At 44.0% G+C, this 24,102-nt stretch overlaps 1 protein-coding gene across 1 annotated transcript; it reads right to left on the reverse strand.

Moving 5' to 3' along the window:
* Positions 1 to 1,802: 1,802 nt before the first annotated feature.
* Positions 1,803 to 5,763, reverse strand: BSX (brain specific homeobox). Its single transcript, XM_012789835.2, has 3 exons — positions 5,336 to 5,763; positions 3,131 to 3,327; positions 1,803 to 2,115 (listed from the first exon to the last, which is right to left on the reverse strand). The coding sequence occupies exons 1-3, from the start codon at positions 5,595 to 5,597 to the stop codon at positions 1,876 to 1,878; spliced, it is 699 nt and encodes a 232-aa protein (XP_012645289.1). The 5' UTR covers positions 5,598 to 5,763; the 3' UTR covers positions 1,803 to 1,875.
* Between the last annotated feature and the right edge of the window lie 18,339 nt (positions 5,764 to 24,102).

Below are 24,102 nucleotides of genomic sequence, written 5' to 3' on the forward strand. Positions count from 1 at the left end.
TAAAAGCAATAGTTTTGTGTCCTAAATGATGCAGATTGGATAAAGCTCTGGCTCTGACACTCATCTTTGCCTCAGGTAATGTTTCCCCAGCAAGCCTATTGCAGGGGGAAAAAAATGCCCATTGCTACATTCACAGAATCATAGAAACTAGACCTATAAGGACCTTCGGCATTCATCCCCTTATTGGAGAAATAAGAAAATAAAAAATTAAATGTAACCTAAGCTCACACCACTGTGGTTTATATAATTATTATTAATCATTAGAACCCCAGGGCCAGGATTCCACCCAGCAGTACTTTACTCACTGTTTCCTAGCCTCTCTGGGCACACTTACCTAAAGACACCACCAGAATCGAAAGGAGGATCGGAAGCTGAGGTTGCCTCTGGCAGGGCTGCTATATTTGCTAAGTGTACTGGGTACGTAGGATCGTCACATGATTCGTTACTATAATTTTAAACTCCAAATATCAGGAGATGTCTGTTCCTTCACCATTTCAGAGCCACAGGATACCATTTGGGGCGACCTTTTCCATGTAAGTGGAGCTCAAGACCATTAATCAAACGATTAGAAACAGAAAAATTGGAGTGAGGGAAACAGGAATGTGTTAATGAAAGGTTATTAGCCAAGTTCATTTCCACCGGGAATAGGAAACTGCCTAGCGCGGAGGGGAGGGGCGTGCGCGTGGGAGGACGCGGTAACAAACAATTCCGGGAAAGGTGTGAGCAGTCCCAGTTTTGCCCTAGAGCCTTTTATTGTCTAAAGAGCCCGCAAACCCAGTGAGAGAATAAGAGACCTCCGGGTGGAAAAGGAGAGGGGTAACGCGCAAAGCCAATCAGAGCCCTCCCCCCGTCCCCCCATCCCCCGCCGCCGCATCTAGTCCCCAAACAGGTGCACGGCCGGAAACCCGGTGACGCTAAAACTCCACTTTCCCTGAAATGCGCTGAGGATGAGCGTTTCCACCCACAACCCGAGGAAAACTCACTTTTCAAATATCAGTAGCCTGTGGGGCGTGGAAGAGTTTCGGGACAAGAGTGCAACAAGTTCGGGAAGCAGAAATCGCCCTGGGGTTTCCTCTGCCCTCGTGGCCCGCCGAGCCCGGGCGCCGCTGGGCGCGGGAGGGAGCGCGTAAAGGGCGTCCGCGCCTGCGGGCCCCAAGCTCAGGAAGGGTGCGGGGAGCGGGACCGCGAGCTCTGGATGAGGACGCAGGTGGGAGAAGATGGAAGCGCCGCCCAGAAACGAGGGAGTCGCCTTAGTACTTGAGTCAGAGTTGGGGCGCGGGGAGTGGGGGACGGAAGCGAGTGGGAGGCTAGTGACCAGCGGCGCACGAGTCTGTCCTGGCCCCGGGCCTTCGAAAGACCACGCTGCTACGGCTCAGCCTGGATCCCTGCAGAGCGCGGAAGCCCCCAGACACTTGGTCCCTTGCCTGTAGCCAATCCGAATGCCCAGGGAAGGGCAAAAGGTCCGCGTGGAGAGGCCGCAAAATCCGAATAACGGAGCTGGGGGCAAGTGGCTGAGAGACGAGACAGGAGCGGGTCTGTGATCGCGGCGGAGAAAAATGTCCCCCACCGAATACAGAGCCGAGAGCCCAATTTGCAGTTTGGGATGCGGTGCTGGCCTGGTCCCCGCCGCTGACCATGCGGGACGCGGGAATGAGCGAACCCAGGCGCACACTCTCCCTGGCAGGGACCGGGCGGGCGGCAGGGAGCGGCAGGTGCCGCGCTGGCTCCGCACCGCCCGAGGTTGCCAGTGGGGTCTGTCTTCCAGGAGCCGGTTTCCGAGGCCCGCCGCGGGGCTGGAGTCTGAGTCTTCCGGTCCGGGGGAGAACCGCGCCGGCCCCGCGGCCCCTCCCCGCCAACCCTCCCCAGCCTGGCGGCTCAGAGCACGTGCGGCCCGGAGCCGAGCTCGCCCTCGTCCCCGATGTCCACCTCGTCCTCTGGCTCGGCGAGCACGAAGGGGCCGGCGGGCAGGCTCAGCCCCGCCTCGGCGGCAGCGGCCTCTGGGCCGCGCGGGCTGCCCTCGGGGCTCTCGGGCCCGTCCGGCGCTTTCGGCTCGTCTTGACTTTTCCGCAGCTGCTTTTTATGCTTCATCCGCCTGTTCTGGAACCACGTTTTCACCTGATTTCGGGGAGACAGAAATAAAATCGTGTCATTCCTCCAGATCTGAGCGACGGCTCCGGGTTTAGGAAAATGGGCCGCAATCCACTGACGAATTACCGAAGAGCTGCGACAGCCCCAACTCCTCACAAATAGGTGGAATGAGAATCACACATCCCAGGGCTCCCAGGGGTAACTGTCCCAAAATAACGATGAGGATCAAAGTGGTGTGGTTAGTAATTGCCAATACTGTCAGTAATTAGAATCACTAATAGTAAGTGCTGCGTGGAGGAGCCTCTTTTACGCTCAACTTAGGTTCCTCTGTTGAGATAGCTAAGTACCTGACCCAGCAAGACTCCTGGACAGAAAGATGAGAGTTGAACTTGCTGGTTCTCCTTGGAGAAAAAAAAAAAAATCAGACCCAGACCTGGCAAGTCTAGTGATTTCACAGCAAATCGCCTTTCTGGGTACAGAGAACACGAGGGAGGAAGTAGAAAGAAGAAGGGTTTTGAGGTTGCAGGTGAACAGCGCCTGGAGGAAGATGAAAACAGTTCTTCCACTCAGGACAGCGGGATAGGGAGGGGACTTAAACCACAGCGTATGGGGGGGGGAGGTGCATACGAATATTTGCTGCTGAGAGATTGAAATAAGAAAAAAAAGTCTCCTGTGTGGGCGTCTCTCAGGACAAGCACCCATCGAATTATTATCATTTTACCTCTGACTCTGTTACGTCCTTGGCCTGTGGGGAGTAAGGAAGGCAAGGAAATAAGTTCCTAACTGGAGGTGACCATCAAAATCACGGGAGGAGTTTTTCCTTCATGTCCAGAGCCCCGCTCCATTAATTCTGCGTGGGTAAGTCTGACATGAGGTTGGGATATCGGTACTTTTACTAAGGATCCTGGGGAAAGCCTAGAATAAGGGGGGGCGTGCTGGTCGTGCCTGCTCAAAGACCCCCGCCATGGGTCCCGAGGGTATTAAGAGTTGAAGGGAGGGAAGAACCAAGCAGAGATCGAGGCTGCCCTCTCCTTCCGCGCACCTGCGTCTCGGACAGGCTGAGGGCCGTGGCCAGCTCCACCCGCTCCGGCGTGGACAGGTAGCGCTGGATCTCGAACCTCTTCTCCAGGCCGGAGAGCTGCGAGTCAGAGAAAACCGTGCGAGCTTTGCGGCGGCGGCAGTGCTTCCCCGGCAGCTCGGCGTGCTGCGGGTGCGGGAACAGCGCGGGGACCGGCATCCCTGCGGAGAGAAGAGCGACCAGGTGGGCAGATCCCGCATCGCCCGGAACAACCTCCGCCCGCTCCCATCTCCTGGTACCCAGCGCCTCCCTCGCCTCTTGCCTCCACCAGTCTCCTGCTCGCCCCAAACTCCCTCAAGCCCTTCTCCCAGGAATCCCAGGACAGGGGGTGGAAGAGCAGCAAGTACAGCGCTTGGAGATCTTTATCGGGAAGGCCATCTAGAAACACAAACAATAAACAGTAAATAAAACGGGAAGAAAATTGGGAAATAGATCCGAGGGCCTTTTAAAATGTCTTCATGGAGAGGCTTCCGTAGGGATCTGTTGCGCCTGGAGAAGTTTTCTTGCAAACGTCAGATGGTCCAGGAGCTGTCCTCCCCTTAGCCCACCCCCCACTGTATCCTCCCAGACCCTTGATACTCGGTGCTGCTCTGGGGCTAGTAGAAGAGCAGATATCTTGCCTCCCAACCTCACTAAGAAAACACTTTTTCCTCTCGAGCTTCCCTCGTCCTCCTGCAACCAAAAGGGACAGAGCCAAAGTCTCTTATCCAGAGAAGCTGCAGAGCGAGGACAGAGGAGCAATCCCCGCCTCTCACGTTTCCTAGTCAGCTTCAGGGCCACTCTGGGGAGCTGCTCTCTAATGTAGTCCTTGTTCTTTTTCTCATTCTTTCCCTCGGACTCCAAGCCCAGCAAAGTAGAAGGGTTGAAGCGCTTTTTCCCCTGGCCAGGTCAGGGGAAACGTCTCATCTTTCCTGGTCCTTGCAGGCTTTATTCGGCATCTGAGATGCACAAAGCACACAGAAGCTGGCGCACGCAGTATCCGCCAGTTCCAACGGGGAAACACACACACACCCCACACGTTCGGGTAAGGCCGGCTTTGGTCACTACTGTGCGGAGGGAACACCGTTGCAGCCAAGAATATCTTGCCGCCAGCGGAGCGGTGAAGCCGGCTTGGTAACTGCCTCTCCAACCCAGTGCCTCGGAGTCTGGGTTTCACTGATTCACCAACACTCTTAGCTTTTGTTCTGGATTCTAGCACCCACATTTCACAAACTGCCTCCTGTCTCCCCCCCACCCCCATCTCCCTGCTCCAACCAGGGTTGTTTCCACCTGCACTCAGAACCGGGACTCAAGGAATGATTCTATACTATATGGAATGAAAGTGCTGGAGAAAAAAAAGTGTGCATGTGGCTTTTTGGAGAGAGACAGAAAAGAATCTGGTTATTCCTCCACATCTTCCTGTCCCAACCAGACTTTGCTAGTCCCGGCTTTTTGTCAGGCCAGAGAAATCAAAATACTTTAACGGCCAGTTCTAGCAACTCTGGTAACTAGGGCAGAGAAGGGAAGGCCCCTCCCCAAGATTGTGCGTTAAATGCTAGATGTGAGGGGTGAAGAGAGTTTAAAAGCTGTGTTCCTCTCTCCTTTTTCTTACCATTTCTCTGTTATTCTGGCCAGCCCAAACCTTTCCTCCTCAAAGAATGCCAACCCTCATTCACTTCTGTGCCCCCAGCAGGGTCTGCAAATGCTCAGCACCTGGAAGATGACAGCTGAACTGGCATGGGGCATTTCAAGCTTCTGAGCTCAAAAGTTCAGTTCCATTCCCTGGGACAGGATGCTCAAGGGTCTCCCTCTGAGCAGGGAGAGGCAGAGAAGAATGCGAATTGAGAGATGGACCAAAGTGGCCAGGAAGATCATGAGTAGGGAGACTGAGCACTGCCCACTAAGACTATTGTCAGGCTCATTCGCCTGCAGGTACCTCTTGGCCAGGCATGTCTTCTCCGTTATAAAAAGTGCAGAGGGATCATGAATTATCCCCGTGAGTTGGCATGCCTTGAGGGAGCTCCATGTGCTCTCAGATATATCCTCAACCTTCCACTGTCACTTAGGAAAGGAGACCACCAAGCCAGGCCAAGCCAGCTCTGGCCTTTCCTTAGCTCCATCACAGGACTGGGGTTTGCACTAGAGGACCGAGTCTCTCACTGCCCACACCATGCGGCCCCTGTTACTTACCCGAGGTGGTGAGGAAATAAGGGTGATGGTGGTCTCCCTTATGCAGAGGGTGATGGGCGTGAGGAGCCAGGAGGGTGGGTGTGGGCATGAGGGGGTAGCCATAGTCTAGCAGAGGCACCCGAGAGGCCAGAGAGCTGGCAAAATGGTCGGGGGCCACCTCCCTCAGCGGCTTGGGCTTGTGCAGCAGGATGTCCTCGATGAAGAAGGATGTGGGTCTCTGCGAAGACGCCGGGTGTAGAGGAGAGGTGAAGTTGAGATTCATCTTGAGCGGAGCACCTGCCACAGGGCGAAGGCCGTGAACGAAGTGTAGGAAGCAGGCAGCGTCTCAGCAAGCCTAGTGGAAAGCCGGCAACCACCCTGCGAGGCCGGAGTCTCTGCTGCTCTCTCCTCGGCCTGGGCTACCCCGGGCGCTGGAGAGGCGAGAAGACAAGCTCCTGGGTAGGTTGGGCCTATGTGTTGGAGAATTGGCAGCTTGGAGAGGGGAGCCGGGAGAGCCAATGACGAGGCTGCCAGAGGCAGAGGGGAGGGTGCGGTGGGCGCGGGGCGGGGCGGGGAGCTGTCCGCGGTGCTGAATACTCCCGGCCAAGCCTGCGGAGAGCAAAGCCGACAGGCGCTTCTTGCTCCTACCAGGTTTCTCCACCTTAATTTCTGCTCTGACACTGCAAGAGCTGCTGCTTCCCACTCGTTTTTTAAAGAAAGTTAAAAGTAAAAAGTCTCTGTTGTCCAGTAAACTCCTCTTTAGAGAGGAGAAGGCACTAAAAGGGCCCAAAGCCATAGGGATAAAACACTTACTCAGGCATTTAGGCCTGGATTTTAAGAGTTTCCTTAATTGATAGCAAAGGAAAAGAGAAGAAATGAGAAGAAAGAGCATCCACTACTTTAAATTGCTAGACTCAAATTGATGGCTGAGGGCTGACTGGATTATTGAGGTAAATAAAGAAAATGATGATGATGATAATCATGATCATAACATTCTTTACCTTAGTTATAGGGAGTAGGCAGGAAGAGTGTTATAGCTACATTAGTCAAGTTATTAGGTCTGTGTAAATATGTCCAGAGCCACCTCTTGGTGCCATCCTCCATGTCCCTTCAAATTTCCATTACTTTTTCCTCACTTCACTCATACAGTTTGCTTTTTCTGCTACATTATTTTTTTCAACCCTAGCTCCCCCAAATTGTACTAGGTTTTTGTTTCCCATTCCTTTTTCCATTCTCATTCCTTTCATTTTCCTCCTTCTCAATCTTTTGTTTTTTCTGTTTGTCTTTTTCTAATCTGTCACATTTATTTCCCCGGAGTCAATTTGCTAAAATTAAGGTGATCATCTACAACACAGCAGGGGTAATTTCAGCTCACATCTCCGAAAATTGCTCTAATTATTGATGTTAAACTCAGGAAAATTAAAAGAAGCCACTTCTCTTCCATCTCCCCATTTTTAAGCTCTAATTTGTTGAAATCTAGTCGTCATCACAATTCCAATCACTACCGCTAATAGTAAAAGTGTTTTAATAGAGACTGAGTCCTCACAACCCATGCTATTAGATAATTAGAGGAGGTGTTAGAAAGCCAAGTGCTAATCCTTGGGCACATGAGTAGGATTTCCATCTGATCTAGCAGGTAGAACAAATTAATTACCAGAATCAATTAGGCCCCAAACTACAGTGCTCCTGGAAGTAGGAACATTCTATTCCATACGGATGGACTGGTAAATGGTAAGTAAATGAGGAGGGTGAGATGAAGGAGGAAGGAAGGTGTGGGAGAGAGACTTTAAAATAAGATCTTGACAAGTAGGTATCTAAATGAAGTCAGAACCCTTTGTCCTGAGGTCTGAAATGTGATTTAAAAGTATATATATATATATTAAGAACCGAGAACCTGAGAGCAGGCAGCTATGGAGAGGAAGAAGTCCTTCCCTATCCCTAAGCCCTGGTCCATCATCTCCCGCAGGGCTAAGGGGAGACAGAGGAAGCTTGGTGAAGAGGCACTGGGGGTGACGGTGCACATTTTCCGACTTCTACTTCCCTTCCATTGTGAGCTTACTGTATCTGACTGGTGGAAATCAGGCCGTCCTGTCTCCCAATGCCATAAAGGCTGAATGGCCATTGAGGGCCGGCGGGTGAACGACCGGACTTTGGCTGGGCCTGGGCGCCCTACACACACTCCATCCCTACAGAGAGCACAGAGTGGCGCCCAGCCTTGGGGGCCGGATTTCAGCTTCCTTCTGAGGCGGGGGCTCTCTGCTGCTGCAGACTTGGGCATGAAGAGATTATGGAATGAGAGCAGGGGCAATACAAACGTCTTCAGGCCAACGTTACCTTTGAGCCAAGGCTCTGCAACCCCTCCCTCAGAACTTAGCCTTACACTCCTCTCAGAACGTCTGAGGGATGGGAGGAGGGGCGGGGTACACCCGCCCCCTCAGTTGCTATGCCTCCTCTTATTTCGGGTACCCCGGGCTCGGGTCCTGCTTTCCCCCAAAGCGCAGGCAGTGTCCCCGGCCCCGCGTCCTGGCCGAGAAGCCGGGTTGGTGACGGGGCCGGGCGGCTGTCGCCTGTCCCTTTTCCTAGTTCGGCTCCCGCCCGGACCGGCCTTGCCGGGAGCCCGCGCTGCGGAGGGGGAGACGCGAAGGCGTTTCCTCGGAAGTCCAGCTGCCCCTTTTTGCCTAAGCCCCAGTCGGAACCTAAGAAATGCGAGGCGCAGAGAGGACACTGCGTCGCTTCAGGAGGGGGCAGGACCTCGATGACCGAACGCGGTTTTTTGTTGTTGTTGTTTTTGTTTTTATTTTTCTTTCCCTTTCAGCAACGCTGGGAAACAAAGCCCCGTGGCCGACAGAACACCACGGGGCGCCGGGACCAGCGCAGGCTCCTGGGGGTTCGGAGGGAGAAATAGGGCATCCGAAGTGGAAGCGCAGACGGGGATTCTTCCGGGAGCCCCTCTTCTCCCAGGGCGCCCCGATAGATCACAGCTGGGACTGGTCACCGACCGGCTGTGGGGCCTGAGCCCAGCGCCCGAAAGGCCGGGCTATGCAGGCGGGTCTTGTCCTCAAAGGTTATGAACCTGTCCGAGCCTCACGGTCCTTTTAGAACTCTGCCCCAAATCCTCGGGCAAATCCCAAATCCGGCAAAGCAGGAAAGTTTCCCTGCAGTGCGAGGCTACCGAGCAGAACGGGTGGTTGGGAGACGGGGTGGGGTGGGGGATCGCTAGGGTTACTAGAATCCGTAGGTACTTTTCGCTCAAAACTCTGGCCTGGCCCATCTGATAGTACTTTCGCGGTGGGGTTAAGGGTTCTGCCCCTCTGGAGACTCGATCCTAGATATGTCCTAGAAGAGGCATAGCAAAGCCAGCAGTTCACACGCAGCAGCATCTTCCCTGCCTCCTCCAGCCCCCCCTCCCTCGCCGGCCCCAGGGCAGCCCAGGTAGGGAGTATTCTTAGTCTGTAAAGATCGTCCATGGCAAGGAAACAATTTTCTCTTTTAAAGCAGAGATGTTTCATTGCCTGGTTTATCTGTAAAGTCCAGACCAGTGCTGTCCAGTAAATATATAATGCAAGCCACGCAGATAATTTTAAATTATCCATTGGTCATATTTTTAAAAGGCAGGAAGTCACATTTTAAAAGTAGGAAAAATCAGGTGAAATATTAACATATTTTACTTAACCCTAATATATTAAAATATTATTATTAAACATATATATATATATTTTTGAGACAGTGTCACTCTGTCGCCCAGGCTAAAGTGCAATGGTGTCATTATAGTTCACTGTAGCCTCAAATTCCTGGGCTGGGGCAATTTTCCTGCCCCAGACTTCCTAGTAGCTGGGACTACAGGGGTACACCACTAGGCCTGGCTAATTTTTCTCTATTTTTTGTGGAGATGGGGTCTAGCTCTTGCTCAGGCTGGTCTTAAGCAATCCTCCCACCTTGGCCTTCCAGAGTGCTAGGATTACAGATGTGAGCCACCCCACCCGGCCCAATATAAATATTAATGAGATTTTTGCATTTTTTCTTTCATACTAAATCTTCAAAATCCATTGTGCATTTTATACTTACTGCACATCTCAATTCAGACTAGCCATATTTCATGTGCTCAGTAGCCGCGTATGGCTAGTGGCTATTGTACTGCGCAGCACATGTGTAGTTAATTGACATAGTCCTTTTTGCCTCTGTAGAATGTTAGATAGGTACACACAATGTGAAACCCAGTTGTTGAACCCAACCTAGCATATTCTCAATGCTTGCCCTTCATGCATCCATTGTATTCAATTATTTTGAGCATTCGTTGAGCACCTACTATATGTTAAAGCTTCTTTCCACATACCTTCCCAAGCTTTCCCTGAGTCTTAGGAGATTAAATAAATGCAACTAAATTACATTTGCTTTTGATTCTTATTTAACGAAAATCTGTCACCTAGGGCCAGTAGGCTTTATCTGTCTGCAAGGCTGACACATAAAGCCAGGTCCTGCACACTGCACAGAGTAAAGAAATAAAGATCAAATGAATCCCCCTCAACCCAAAAGCACTCCTGTTTGTGGTTTCAGCTGAAGAATTATTAATTTAAAGAGTGAAAAAAACATGCTGTTCAGAAAGGTAATAATTAAACAGTCCCTCTCTCTTTCATGTCAGCCTCAGCTAAAGCTGTCATCTGAGCTGGGACTTAGTTTCCCAAAAAGAAAACTCTATTGATGATCAAAGGGAGAGACTGGTTCCATTAGCCAAGTTGCCTATACCGTGGCCTTCAAAATAAAGGGAGAAATGTATTTTAGAAGTATCTGAGCAACACACTTTACCCATAACATTTTGTATTATATTGCTTGTTGTCTGTTTCAACTTACCTTCTATCTGAGTACTTTATTTTAAGCACTACCAAAGTGGATGACATGTCTACAAAAAGAAAGGGCGTTGATGGCTTCTTCCAGCAAATGCATCTTCAAAAATGATGTTTTTGCACTGGAAATTAGGGTGTCATCCTAATATGGATGAGAACACATTTAAGGATGTGATATTCAAATCACAATGTTCCTAATATAAAGAGAACTAAATGCATCCAATTTACTCCTACAGGTAAATTGGGTCAGAGTCTGTCTATAGGGTCAAAACTTTCATTTCATTTTTCTCTTGAAGTTCCCTGTGCTGCTTTTGGCATCTCAATTCTAAACATGTTTCTTGAAGTTATATAGAGAAAAGTAGATCCAGATCAGGGAACTAAAGGTTTAAAATATGAGAAATTCTATGCTATTTCTCAACCCTCTAAAAGATACATGGCAGGATGAGAACGATATTTACTCAATCCCTTATTAGTATTCCATTATTTTCCCCATTGGATTCCAAAGAGTAGTCAAATACATTACCAGGAAAAAAACAATCCATTAAACTAACAAATATGGCTTTTGAGTATTCTTTTCTTCCATTCAAAACCATCCAAATTCTATGATCAGATTTAAAATGTAGGACCTACTGATACAACAAATTTCAAATAATAACACCAAATCAGTGCACATAGTTTTGAAAATAAAATGGCATGAATTGCTATCATCATATGTTGTGAGTTTCTGGTGTTAGAGATTGTAAGACCCTTTCAAATTCTATCATAAGGTACAGAGACGAGCTTGTAAACATTTCCCAAAAGGACTTTGTGCAAGGTGCTAAATATTTAGTAGGTTTAAAAAATGCTATGTTATTTACTGTTTGAGGATACTGTTCATGAAGCCAAATTGATTTTTATTCTGCTAACTCCCATTGATAATGCAATCAACTTATGGACCAAAAAAATGGAAGGTACAAATGTCATCATTATAAAGGAATAATTATCCCTTTATAAAGGAATAAAAATTGATCCACACCTTTCACCTCTCACAAAAATCAACTCATACTGGGTAAGACTTAAACCTAAGGTGTGAAACTATTAGAATTCTAGAGGAAAATGTTGGAAATACTCTTCTAGACATTGGCCTAGGCAAAGAATTTATGAAGAAGACCCCCAAAGCAATCACAGCAACAACAAAAATAACTAAATGGGACTTGATCAAACTAAAAAGCTTCTGCACAACCAAAGAAACTGTCACAAGAGCAAACAGACAATCTACAGAATGGGAGAAAATTTCACACGCTACATATCCAATAAGGGGCTGATAACTAGAATCTATTTAGAACTCAGGAAAATCAGCAAGAAAAAAATCAAACAACCCTATCAAAAAGTGGGCTAAGGACATGAGCAGAAACTTTTCAAAAGAAGACAGAATAATGGCCAACAAACATATGAAAATATGCTCAACATCTCTAATCATCAGGGAAATGCAAATCAAAACCATAATGTGATCTCACTTATCTCTAGTGAGACTGGCCTTTATCAAAAAGTCCCCAAACAATAAATATTGGCATGGATACAGGGAGATAGGAACACTCATACACTACTGGTAGGAATGCAAAGTAGTACAACCTCTGTGGAAAGCAATATGGAGATACCTAAAAGCGATACAAGTAGATCTACCATTTGATTCAGCAATCCCATTACTGGGCATCTACCCAAAAGAACAAAAGGCGCTCTATAAAAAAGACATCTGCACTCGAATGTTTATAGCAGCACAATTCACAATTGCAAAGATGTGGAAACAACCCAAGTGCCCATCGATACATGAGTGGATTAATAAAATGTGGTGTATGTATACCATGGAGTACTATTCAATTATAAGAAACAATAGTGATGGACACGCTTGAAGCTCTGACTCCGGGGGGTGAGGGGGGAAAAGGCAACACACATAACCTAAACATTTGTGCCCCTATAATATGCTGAAATTTAAAAAATTCTGAAATTAAAAAAAAAAAAAAGAAAATGGTGATATAGTACCTCTTATATTTTCCTGGATAGAGCTGGAACCCATTCTACTAAGTGAAGTATCCCAAGAATAGAAAAATAAGCACCACATGTACTCACCAGCAAATTGGTTTCACTGATCAACACCTAAGTGGACATATAGGAATAACATTTATCGGGTGTTGGGTAGATGGGCGGGGGGAGGAAGGGATGGGTATACATATACATAATGAGTGCAATGCGCACCATCTGGGGGATAGACACACATTAAGCTCTGACTTGAGGTGGGAGGGAGCGTAAGGGCAATATACCTTAACATTTGTACCCCCATAGTATGCTGAAATAAAAAAAAATAAAATAAAATAAAGGGATAATATTAAATTTTGAATTGAATTTGTCTAACAATGACCAAGTGGTAGATATCCTTAAAAAGAAACAGAAGGAAAATTATTGGAAATGTATTCTTAAATAAAGTTAAAATAGGAAAGACCATTCTGTGTAGAAAATAAAAACTTAGAAGCCATAAGAGAAAATATTGATAAAATTAACCATATTAATTTTTTAAAAATTCTGTATGGCAAAAATTGTCAAAAGCAAAATAAAAAGACAAACAACAAACTGGGAGAAAGTATTTGAAACTCATCACAGACACAGGGTAATTTGTTATATATAAAAAGTTCCTACAAATCAACAAGAAAAATTATTAAGAGCACAATTTTTAAATGGGCAAAAAATAGGAAGAATCAGTTCACTAAAAAAGAAACTATAAGTGACTCAAACATATGAAAAGATGCAAACAAGTCTAACACAAATTTAACTACACCAAGACAACATCTTTCACCTATCAAATTCAAAAATCAAAAACCTAATTAACCACTTTGTAAATCTGTGGGGAAAGAATTGCAGTCATACATTAATGCAAAGAATGTAAATTTATACAATCTCTATGTAGAACAATTTGGCAATACCTATCAAAATTACAAATGCATATTGAAATTTATCCAACATACACGATTTGCACATTATGCCTAAATGATATGCACTCAGAGTAAAAGGAACTGTAAGATATATTAAATGGACAAAAAGGAAAGTACAGAATGCTAATATTTCTGGAGGAGAAGAAAACTATACAAATGTGATTATATATGTTATACATACCTCTAGAAAGATGCATGAGAAACTCACAACATTAATTACCTATAGGGATTGAGTGCTGAGGACTTGGTGAGAAGGTCTTTTGTACCACTTGAGTACAAATCATATAAATGTAACTTTTATTCAAAAGTAAATAATATTAAAATTTCAAAAACTGAAACACAAAGGGAAAATGACTTACTTTATTTCAACATAAAAATGTCCAAATCAAAATTCAATAAATTTTTTATTATAATTTGAGCTCTTTTCCCTAAGTTATTGGACCCAAATTAATAGATAGTTGCATTTAACTGACATCTGCTTATAAGGGACATTAAACCTTTATTCCTCAGTAATTATAAAATGCAAAGGTTATACAACTGTTTACTTTCACATAAATTATATGTGGTTTCAAAAAGTTGACATACCTCACCCTCATCTAGAAATTAGGGATAATGTTTACTAATCACCTAAAAGAAGGTCTTTTTAAATTTTTGTTTATTTATAGGCAGTGTCTCGCCTTGTCACCCATATTGGAGTGCAGTGGCCTGATCACAACTCACTGTAGCTTCCAAAACCAGGGTTCAAGCAAGCAATCTTCCCATCAACCTCCTGAGTAGCTGGGACTATGGGCATGTGCTGCGAAGCCCAGCTGATTTTAAAATTTTTTTGTAGAGACAGGTTCTATATTGCCCAGGCTGGTCTGGCTGCTTTTGAACATCTGGCCTCAAGCGATCTTTTTGCTTCAGCCTCCCAAAGTGCTGGGATTACAGGCACAAACCGCCACTCCTGGCCTTAGGGAAAGTCTTTAAAGAATGCTTTTTTTTTTTTTACTATTACTATGAAGGTTCTTTTGATAATGAGGTGGATTTATTACCTTTATATTATACATCATATCTTTTGTTCTGCCTTCTCCTTTGAATATCATAATTTTATTTTTTTACAGATAAGGAAATAGGGGAGTCACTTAGGTGAAGGCATGAGTTTGAGATTACATAGTTTGTATGCCAGGATTTGAATTCAGGTTTATCTAAACCCAGAATTCAGACTTTATTCATTTTAACAGGTTATCTTTGAAAAATAAACAAGCAAAGCAATAATAGAATCTGCTTATTTCTCATCTTGAATGGAACTTGAAACTATAGCCCTTGATGTAAGAGGCCACTCTCCCCAATTCTTTTCACTGGAGGGCTTATAAATTCACACTATGGCTACAATAACTAGAACCTAAAATACTAAAAAGGATGTTAAACATACACACACACACTGTAAAGTCAATACTTCAAAACAGCCTTTGTAGGCTGGGCATGGTGGCTCACACCTGTAATCCTAGCACTACTGGGAGGCCAAGGCAGGAGGATCGCTTGAGGTCAGGAGTTCAAGACCAGCCTGAGCAAGAGCAAAACCCCGACTCTACTAAAAAAAAGAGAAAGAAATTAATTGGCCAACTAAAAATATATAGAAAAAATTAGCCAGTCATGGTGGCGCATGCCTATAGTCCCAGCTACTCGGGAGGCTGAGGCAGAAGGATTGCTTGAGCCCAGGAGTCTGAGGTTGTTGTGAGCTAGGCTGATGCCATGGCACTCTAGCCCAGGCAACAGAGTGAGACTCTGTCTCAAAACAAAACAAAACAAAACAAAAAAACAGCCTTTCTAGTATTTAGGTTCTAGCTATGTACACATGGTGATGATGGTGGTGGTGGTGGTGATAGTGATGGGGGTAGTGCCAGTGGTGATGGTGATGTGGTAGTAATGGTGGAAATGATGATAGTGGTGGTGCTAATGGGCATGTTGGTAGTAGTGATGGTGGTAGTGGTGGTAGTAATGGCAATGATAGTAGCGGTGATGGTGGTGGTGGTGGTGGTATTAATGTGGTGGTGGTAGTGATGGTAATGATAGTGGTGGTGGTGGTGGTAGTAATGGTAATGATAGTAGCGGTGATGGTGGTGGTGGTGATGGTGGTGGTGGTGGCGGTGGTGATCTAATGCAGGCAATGGTGGCCTGACTAACTGATAAAAACAAGGCCAAATATTCAATACTGAAACTCTAGAGCTGCCATGGATATGAGTGGTTAATGAATCCAACACCATGTTGCTAGGTAAAAGTAGGCTTATATAATTCTAGAAGGAGTCTCATGTCAAGAAAAAAAAGTATCGAGAAGAAGGTGACAAGCAATAAGGAGTGTTCTCCTGGGTAAAAGCGGGGAATCTCCATTTAGCTCTAGAAGATACCTTAAAAATAATTTTAAACATCTTCCTATTCGATGTCTGCAATATCTGTGTTCCTACTTACCCCCAGCCAGAGGTCAAAAACATCAGATTAGACAATACGTTAGGATCAACACTAAGTCTGTTTTCTTCTGGGTGTGTGTGTGGGGGTGTGTGGGGGGGTTGAGCGAGAAACTAGTCAGGCAAAGAGTATTTATTGAGAGTCCACCACGCTGTGTGGCATGGTTTGGAGAGAGAGGGCAGAGAGAAGTGCAGGGAACAAAGAAATACAAGAAAAGTAGAAGCCTTACATCTGCTTCAAATACATACACACACACCCCTAAATACATACTACCACAAACATGTAAAACGAAGAAGCAAACAAAAACAAGAGCTTCTCTGTGCATTTTACTTAATTAATAAAATAATTTCATCATTAAGGTGGTGCAGACTGAGTTGTCTCTGTAATTCAGATAAGAAATGATAGTGGGAGATGGTGAATCCGAGAGCTCTGTGATTTACGCAGCTCATATCTGCAAGCATTTATTAAATATATAAAGGTGGGTATGCATTTGGAGGTTTTTTCTCACAAGTATATATGTCTTGCTTCCACTTTTAGGCCAAGGATTTAATTTTATCTATTGTGTTTTTAATATTTTCCAATGCCTAGTAATGGACTCTCCCAAAATTGACACACAAGTACTTCTATGATTGACTGCAGTATTATTGGACAGCTCCCAGGTAAAAGAATAATTTAATGTTGGTTGCCAGATCCTTCCCTGTTGGCTGGAAGGTGAGCAGCTCCTTGGGGTAATATGGAATAGCATATGTTGCTGTTGCTGCTGTTTCTTTAAATACCATGTGGTTTCATGGAGTATAGAAGGAACAATGGGCTGGTGAATTTGGGTAAAGCTCTTCAAAACTGAGCGAAAACATGGCCTCCACTTTGCACACTGGCATCCTAGCCTCTCAATTATTAGCTCAATTATTACAAGTTGCTTTCATCTGTCTTCTTTCTGGAAGATCTTCCCTATCACCTCTCCTTCTGCATAGATAATCTCCATCCAAATCTGGGTCCAGTTTATTCCCTTCTCTCCCAGAAAACCACTCCTCCCGCAATATTTAGTCAGCATAGTCTTAACAGATGTACAACTCACTGGACTTTTGGCAGAGGCTAAATACTACATTGATATTTTTTTGTCTTTTTTCATGACCACATTCTGTTTTCCCAACTAGAAGGTGCATTAATTTTCTATAGATAACACATGCAAATAATTCAAAAGTCAAAAATTATTAAAAAAAAAAATAATGAAGTGAAAAATCTCCCCTTTCCCTCTCTTACAGTCACCCAATTCTCCCTTTGGAGGCAACCACTGTTATCACTTTCTTGGTATCTTTCCAGAGATATTTTAAGCATAACACACACACACACCATTGGTCCTCTATATCACAAGTTCTGGATCTGCAGATTCAACCAACCATGGATCAGAAATATTCTGGCTGGGTGCGGTGGCTCACACCTGTAATCCTAGCACTCTGGGAGGCCAAGGTGGTGGATCGCTCAAGGTCAGGAGTTCGAGACCAGACTGAGCAAGAGTGAGACCCCGTCTCTACTAAAAATAGAAAGAAATTATCTGGACAACTAAAAATATATATATAATTAAAATATATATATTCTAAGGAAAAAAAACAATACAAATTAATGCAAATTTAAAATCCAATAAATATATCATTTATTTATATAGCATTTATATTGTATCAGATATTCCAAGTAATCTAATGTTGATTTAAAGTACACAGCAGGATGTGCATAGGTTATATGCAAATACTACACCATTTCATATTAGGGACATGAGCATCCATGGATTTGGATACCCACAAGGGTTCTGGAACCAATCCCCCAGGGATGGTGAGGTATCACCATATATATTAAGATACTCCTCACACACTTGCATATCCTTTCTCTCTCTCTTTACATAAGGGGTAGCATACTACATATTCCTTTGTATCCTTTTTTTTTACTTAACTTTTTTTAATGGATGAGCCATGATTTATTTAACCAGTTTCCTGTTGATGATAATAATATCATCATAAATCAATATTTAGGATGTTTCCAATCTTTTGCTATTGCAAACAATGCTGCAATAAATCAATATAATAAATAATTATACACATAAATCACTTTGCACATGAGCAAATATATCTGTAGAAATTCTAAGAATATGAATTGCTGCATCAAATGTGTAATTTTGATAGGCTTTGCCAAACTGTTCTCTACAGAGGTAATATCAATTTATGCTCCTATGTGTGGCATATCAGAGAGCCCCAGGTAATTCTCGTCCAAACGATCTAAGGACAATACTCTTGTTTGTTATTAGATCCCTTAACCCATGTGAGCTTTAATTATTCTATCTGCAAAATGGGGATGTTGCCTCCCTCAGAGGCCTATTGTAGGAATAATTTTGTGATGAAAATATACAATAGAGGCTGGGTAGTGGCTCTCACCTGTAATCCTGGCACTCTGGGAGCCTGAGGCAGGAGGATAGCTTGAGGTCAGGAGTTGGAGACCAACCTAAGCAAGAGTGCGACCCCATCTCCACTAAAAACAGAACAAATTAGCTGGGCACACTGGCATGCGCCTGTAGTCCCAGCTACTTGGGAGGCTGAAGCAGGAGGAGTGCTTAAACCCAGGAGTTTGAGGTTGCTGTGAGCTATGATGGCACTGTACTTTCACCGGGGTGACAAGAGTGAGACTCTATCTCAAAAAAAAAAAAAAAAGGTTAATTTAAATATTTAAAAATAAAAGAAATATATGCAATAGAGCTTTAAAAACTGTCCCAAAAGATAAAAAAACGTTAATTATTATTAAGGATAATAGCTCCTAGTACTTACTCTGCAATGGGCATTGTGTTAGGTGCTTTAATGTATTTTCTCTAATCCACACTGCCAAGTTACCATAATTAGTTTTACATCTCAAGAAACTAAAGCTCAGAAAGGGGATTTACAAGGCCACACAGGTGGCAAGTGGCAGAACAGGTACAAAGACTGGGCTCTTTCAACTGAACCACATTTTGACTTATAATTTAAATAAATAAGCTATTACTGCTTTAATTTTTAATGAAATTTTATTTAAATCATCCATCAAATATGATGAGTGAAGGTTTCACGCAGGATGTGGGGCTAGAGCTGGACCATCAAGGATTTGTGGACTCTGTGCAGGCAGATGGAGCTGAGCTTGATGAAACTGCTCCAGCTGAGAATAGCATGACCAGTGCTCAGAGGCGGGATGGAACACGGTGCAGGCACAGGACACTGAGATTCTTATAACTGGAGCAGGGGACTTGGAGGAGTAGTTGGAAGTGTGGTCAGGATCTTATTAATGAGGCCTGCTGTGAAAGAGAGTCAGAAGACTGCCCTTAATTTTGAAGACGGTAAGGTAGGGGTAGAGGCCAATGAAGGATTTTTGATCAGAGCTGTAACCACAAATAGTCATGTGGTAGAAAATTCTATCTCAAGTCTCTACACATGAGGAAATAGAGGAAAGATACTGGAAAATCCACAAAGTCAATTATTGGTGTTTCCAGATTGTCCACTCAGTCATTTAGTCAACAATCATTCATTCATTCAACAAACATTTATTAGTCAGTTTCTTTTTTCTTTTTTTTTTTGAGACAGAGTCTTACTCTGTTGCCCAGGCTAGAGTGCCGTGGCATCAGCCTGGCTCACAGCAACCTCAAACTCCTGGGCTCAAGCAATCCTCCTGCCTCGGCCTCCCAAGTAGCTGGGACTACAGGCATGTGCCACCATGCCCGGCTAATTTTTTCTATATATTTTTAGTTGGCCAATTAATTTCTTTCTATTTTTAGTAGAGACAGGGTCTTGTTCTTGCTCAGGCTGGTTTCGAACTCCTGACCTTAAGCGATCCTTCCCGCCTTAGCCTCCCAGAGTGCTAGGATTATAAGCGTGAGCCACCGGGCACTCAGCCTATTAGTCAGTTTCTATGGATGTCAGACAGGGTTGTAATAGCTTAAAAGATATAAATTCAAATGGCTTTTAAATCTCATGATAATGGCATGATAGTAACTGCTGGCCGCCTCTCTGTCCTTCTTTTATTACTCCTTCCAATCCTTTCTTCATTAGCCAGAGGGATCACTCAAAAATGTAAATCTGATTATGTCAGTACATGCTCAAAATCCTTTTGTAGTATGTTATATATATTTTACTAATAAATAAAAGAAATATAATAATAGAAGAAAAAAAGAGAATAAAAGAAAAAAATAAAAGAAATAAAATTTAAAAAAAAGAAAAAAAAAAACAATTGGTAGTTTCCCAGTGACCTAAACTCTAAATATACTACATCCTCTCTCATCTTTATTAGTAGAAGCTACTCCCTTTGTCAGGAACATTTACTGTCCTAGCCATCTCTCACTCAAGCACTGCCTTATGGTTCTCAGCTGAAACATCTCACCCAAAAGAAAAAAAAAAAAAAAAAACAGTTCTTCCCAGAAGTCTTCTTTGATGCCACGAGGTGGATTAGGTGCTACCACACACTTCTGGTATCATCCTATGTGTTTCACTATATTGTAATGACCTCTTTAATTGTCTTCCTATTTAGACTGCAAACTCCATGCAAGGGGAACCAATTATTGATATATCCCAAGCATCTAGCACAACGTCTGGTGTATGGTAAGGTCTCAATAAATACTAACTGAACAAATGAGTGGATAAATAGATAAATGCATTGATAAAAGAGCCACTCAAATGACACAGCCTGGAACGTTTTACTTTGCTTGGGAAAGAAGCAAGTATTTTCCATCATTTATAAAATGGCATGAAGGCTGGTCACCTTTTCAATTCGATACCAAATGGGGCAGAGATCCAAGGTAGCAATGGAGTTGGAATGGCTGGTTATCAGATAACAAGCTGTAGGGAGGTGGTTGCTATGACAACCTTTAAGCTTATTAAACACCACAAGCCTATAGTGCACAGGAAAAACCCAGATTCAAGTGGGTTTAAGATCTGTAGGCTCCAACTAGCTTTATAATTTTTAGAATCCTAGAATGCCAAGGCTAATAGAGTCTAAGGGATTTTTTTTTCCTTTTTGTATTCCTTGTTGTACAAATAAGCTCCAGAGAAGGTAAGTGATTTGTCCAAAGTCACACAGCAAATCAGAGACAAACCTGAGGCTAGAAAACCTGAGTCTCTCCACATCCAGTAAAATGTTAGCATTTCATGACTTCCAAAGACATTTGACTTTTTCACAAATGTATCGATCACAGGTAGGGTTGCAGCATTTCTCACTATGTTAAATTTTTCATTTAGTCACTCAAAACATTTTGTATTCATTCATTCATTCATTCACACTTCAACTCATATTCACTGAATGTTACTATTAATATATATCTTGCTCATTCTCCAAGGTCTATGTGAAAAAACAAACAACAACAACAACAAAAAAATATATATATATATCTTGCATTACTAGGTGCTGCAGAAAATATTAATAGAAAGCTCTCTAATGCAGTATCCCTGGCTCTCATTTGATTTTGACTATGAAATGGGAGAAATTGGATTTTTTCATGGTGCCAAAGTATCAGCCTAAGGATAAAAAAAGAAAGTATATATGCAGCCTAAGGATAAAAAAAGAAAGTTTATATGCAATGATCAGCCTGTTGCCACTTTAACCCAGTGGACCATCTTAGCATCCCTAAAGCTGGGACAACTAAACATTATGGGTGTCCCTGTCATGGTGCTAACTGAAGAACTTACAAAGTATCTGTACCAAAATGTTTAACCTGAATCCAATCAGGTTTAGACCTAACTTCAAGTTACAGAAAAGACAGAGGCCAGAAGAGCAAGTTAAAGTACACTGCACGGAAGCAGTCAGACAAATCCAAGAGGTCTGACATTCTGTGGGGCAATTCCCCACTTCCTTCAACAAGGCAGTATCATGAGGAAATTTTAAACAAGTGAGGACTAGACACTTAGACAAAATCAAACACAGGCCGGGCGCTGTGGCTCACGCCTGTAATCCTAGCTCTTGGGAGGCCGAGGCGGGCGGATTGCTCAAGGTCAGGAGTTCAAAACCAGCCTGAGCAAGAGCGAGACCCTGTCTCTACTATAAATAGAAAGAAATTAATTGGCCAACTGATATATATAAAAAATTAGCCGGGCATGGTGGCGCATGCCTGTAGTCCCAGCTACCCGGGAGGCTGAGGCAGAAGGATCACTCGAGCCCAGGAGTTTGAGGTTGCTGTGAGCTAGGCTGACGCCATGGCACTCACTCTAGCCTGGGCAACAAAGCGAGACTCTGTCTCAAAAAAAAAAAAAAAAAAAAAAAAAAATCAAACACAATGCGTGGTTCTTGATCAGATATTGCTTTGAGCAAACCAACCATAAAGATAGTTTTGAGAAATGGGAAATTTTGAATATGGACTAGGTATTGAATGGTATTAAGGAACCATTGTTAATTTTGTTAGATGTGATAATGATATTGTGGTTATACAGGAAAAAATGTCCTTTAACAAAAGAAGTACATTCTTTTTTGTTGTTGTTTTGTTTTGAGAGAGAGTCTCCCTTTGTTGCCCAGGCTAGAGTGAGTGCCATAGCATCAGCCTAGCTCACAGCAACCTCAAACTCCTGGGCTCAAGCAATCCTGCTGCCTCAGCCTCCCAAGTAGCTGGGACTACAGGCATGTGCCACCATGCCCAGCTAATTTTTTCTATATATATTAGTTGGCCAATTAATTTCTTTCTATGTATAGTAGAGACAGGCTGGTTTTGCTCTTGCTCAGGCTGGTTTCAAACTCCTGACCTGGAGCAATCCTCCCGCCTAGGCCTCCCAGAGTGCTAGGATTACAAGCGTGAGCCACCGGGCTCAGCCAAGAAGTACATTCTTAATTAGGGTGCCAACATCATGATATCTGAATTTACTTTAAGTAAACCTCAGGGGGAGAAAAGATAAAATAAAATAAATATGACAAAAGGTTAATAATGGTTAAGTTTTAGTGATAGATACATGGAGTTTCCTCATACCAATTTCTTGTTTTTCTATTTGCTGGAAATTCCCATTACAAAAAGGAAAAAGGAAGTATCCAAAATACCATTCAACCAAAGAAAGTTGAACAATGGCAAAAGTTAAAAGCTTTCTAGAAGTCTAGAGAAAAAAAAGATCTCTTGGCCTGAGGCGGGCAAAGGATACTTCATGGAGAAGGTGGGACTTGGATGGACGGAACTGAAGTGTGCGTGGGTAGAGTCAGGGGCTGGAAACCGGAGAAGAAGGAAGCCAGAGGCCAGCTTAAAACACTCTCCTCCCGCTGTGGGCTGCAGGACGGGCGCTGGCGAATCCCACCCGCAGAAAAGCCAGACCTCGTTGCCTAATTTCATATTAAAAGCCCACCCTCTATTGGTCTATGCATGAACCCAGAGCCTGACCTCTCCCAGTACACCGAGGTACACTCTGGCCCGAATAATCAAAGCTAATTACAAACACAAAGGGATGTTCATTTGCAAAGAAATGACCCCCAGCTACTTGTTGCTCCAGTCCGAGGTCATCTCCGTCCAACCCAATTAGCACTTTCCCGAGAGATTCCTTTGACCCCGGCTCCCAGCACAATAGCGGGCTCTGCTTCCAACAGGGGCAAAACCACCCGGAAGCCTCTAAAAAAAAGCCAGAGGGCCATGTTTTCTCTCCAGCACAATGTTGCCCGTTTTTTACCCACCCCTTATCCCTTAGGAACAAATTCAGTGAGTTTACATCAAACAAAACAACAGCCAAATGGATGATGTTGCCATTTATACGCTCTGACTAATGCAGCTCCTGATTTCCCTTCCAAATTAAATGCATTTCGCTTAGTACATTTTCAACAGACGTTACTCATCTGCTCGATTAATGAGTTTGCTGTGAAAGCATACTTTGGTAGCAATTTGAAACAAAAGCACCTTAACGTGACTGAGGCTCTGCTTCCCCTTCTCTCTTCATCTTAGCCTCTCATCGTCCCTCTCCCTCCCCAGGGCAAATGCACTGCGGATGGGAGGATGGGAAAGCTGGAGCCAGCAGAGGGTTCTCTTCTGTGTCACTACACTACATTAGGAATAAAACCTTCCACTTAAACACTTAAATGAAAACATCGAGAAACTAATTTACTATTTGCAATCACATGATTTAAGCCGAAGCTGCCTTAATTTCCTTCCCATTTTGCTTCATATTCAATGTGAGCGCACCCTAGATTGGTCTATGAAAAGGCTGTCTTCAAATCACAACACTTAAGACCTCTTTCATTTTCTTTTTGATTAAATAATTGAAATTCCTGTCAGGGCCTGCACTTTACTGACGCACAGATTCGGTGTGTGTGGATAAAGACCACTTTTTGTTTGCTGCCCGGGTCTTAAAAGCCAGTGGGGCTTTGCTTCATGGAAGGGCTGATCAAAATGGACCCGCACTATTCACCCATTGCGCAGAAATTTCCTGCAGCCATTAAGTGATTGTTGGAGACAAATTACAGAAAGGACGTCCCCTTGTTTAGCCATCCTTGTTCACCTAGAGGCTTCTGTTTACTGAAAAGAGCTCAGCTACTCTGATGCCAACTTTTCCATTTTGGAAAACAAAACCAGCACCCCACA

Source organism: Microcebus murinus, chromosome 4, assembly GCF_040939455.1.
Source record: "Microcebus murinus isolate Inina chromosome 4, M.murinus_Inina_mat1.0, whole genome shotgun sequence".
NCBI classification, from domain to species: Eukaryota; Metazoa; Chordata; class Mammalia; order Primates; family Cheirogaleidae; genus Microcebus; species Microcebus murinus.

What these genes read in the sequence shown, in the direction of transcription:
- BSX (XM_012789835.2), bottom strand. Translation starts at nt 5,597, where the DNA reads ATGAATCTCAACTTCACCTCTCCTCTACACCCGGCGTCTTCGCAGAGA. An exon ending in TTATTTCCTCACCACCTCGG is followed by an intron (nt 3,328 to 5,335) that starts GTAAGTAACAGG and finishes TTCTCTCCGCAG; the next exon opens with GGATGCCGGTCCCCGCGCTG. An exon ending in TCAGCCTGTCCGAGACGCAG is followed by an intron (nt 2,116 to 3,130) that starts GTGCGCGGAAGG and finishes CCCCGAAATCAG; the next exon opens with GTGAAAACGTGGTTCCAGAA.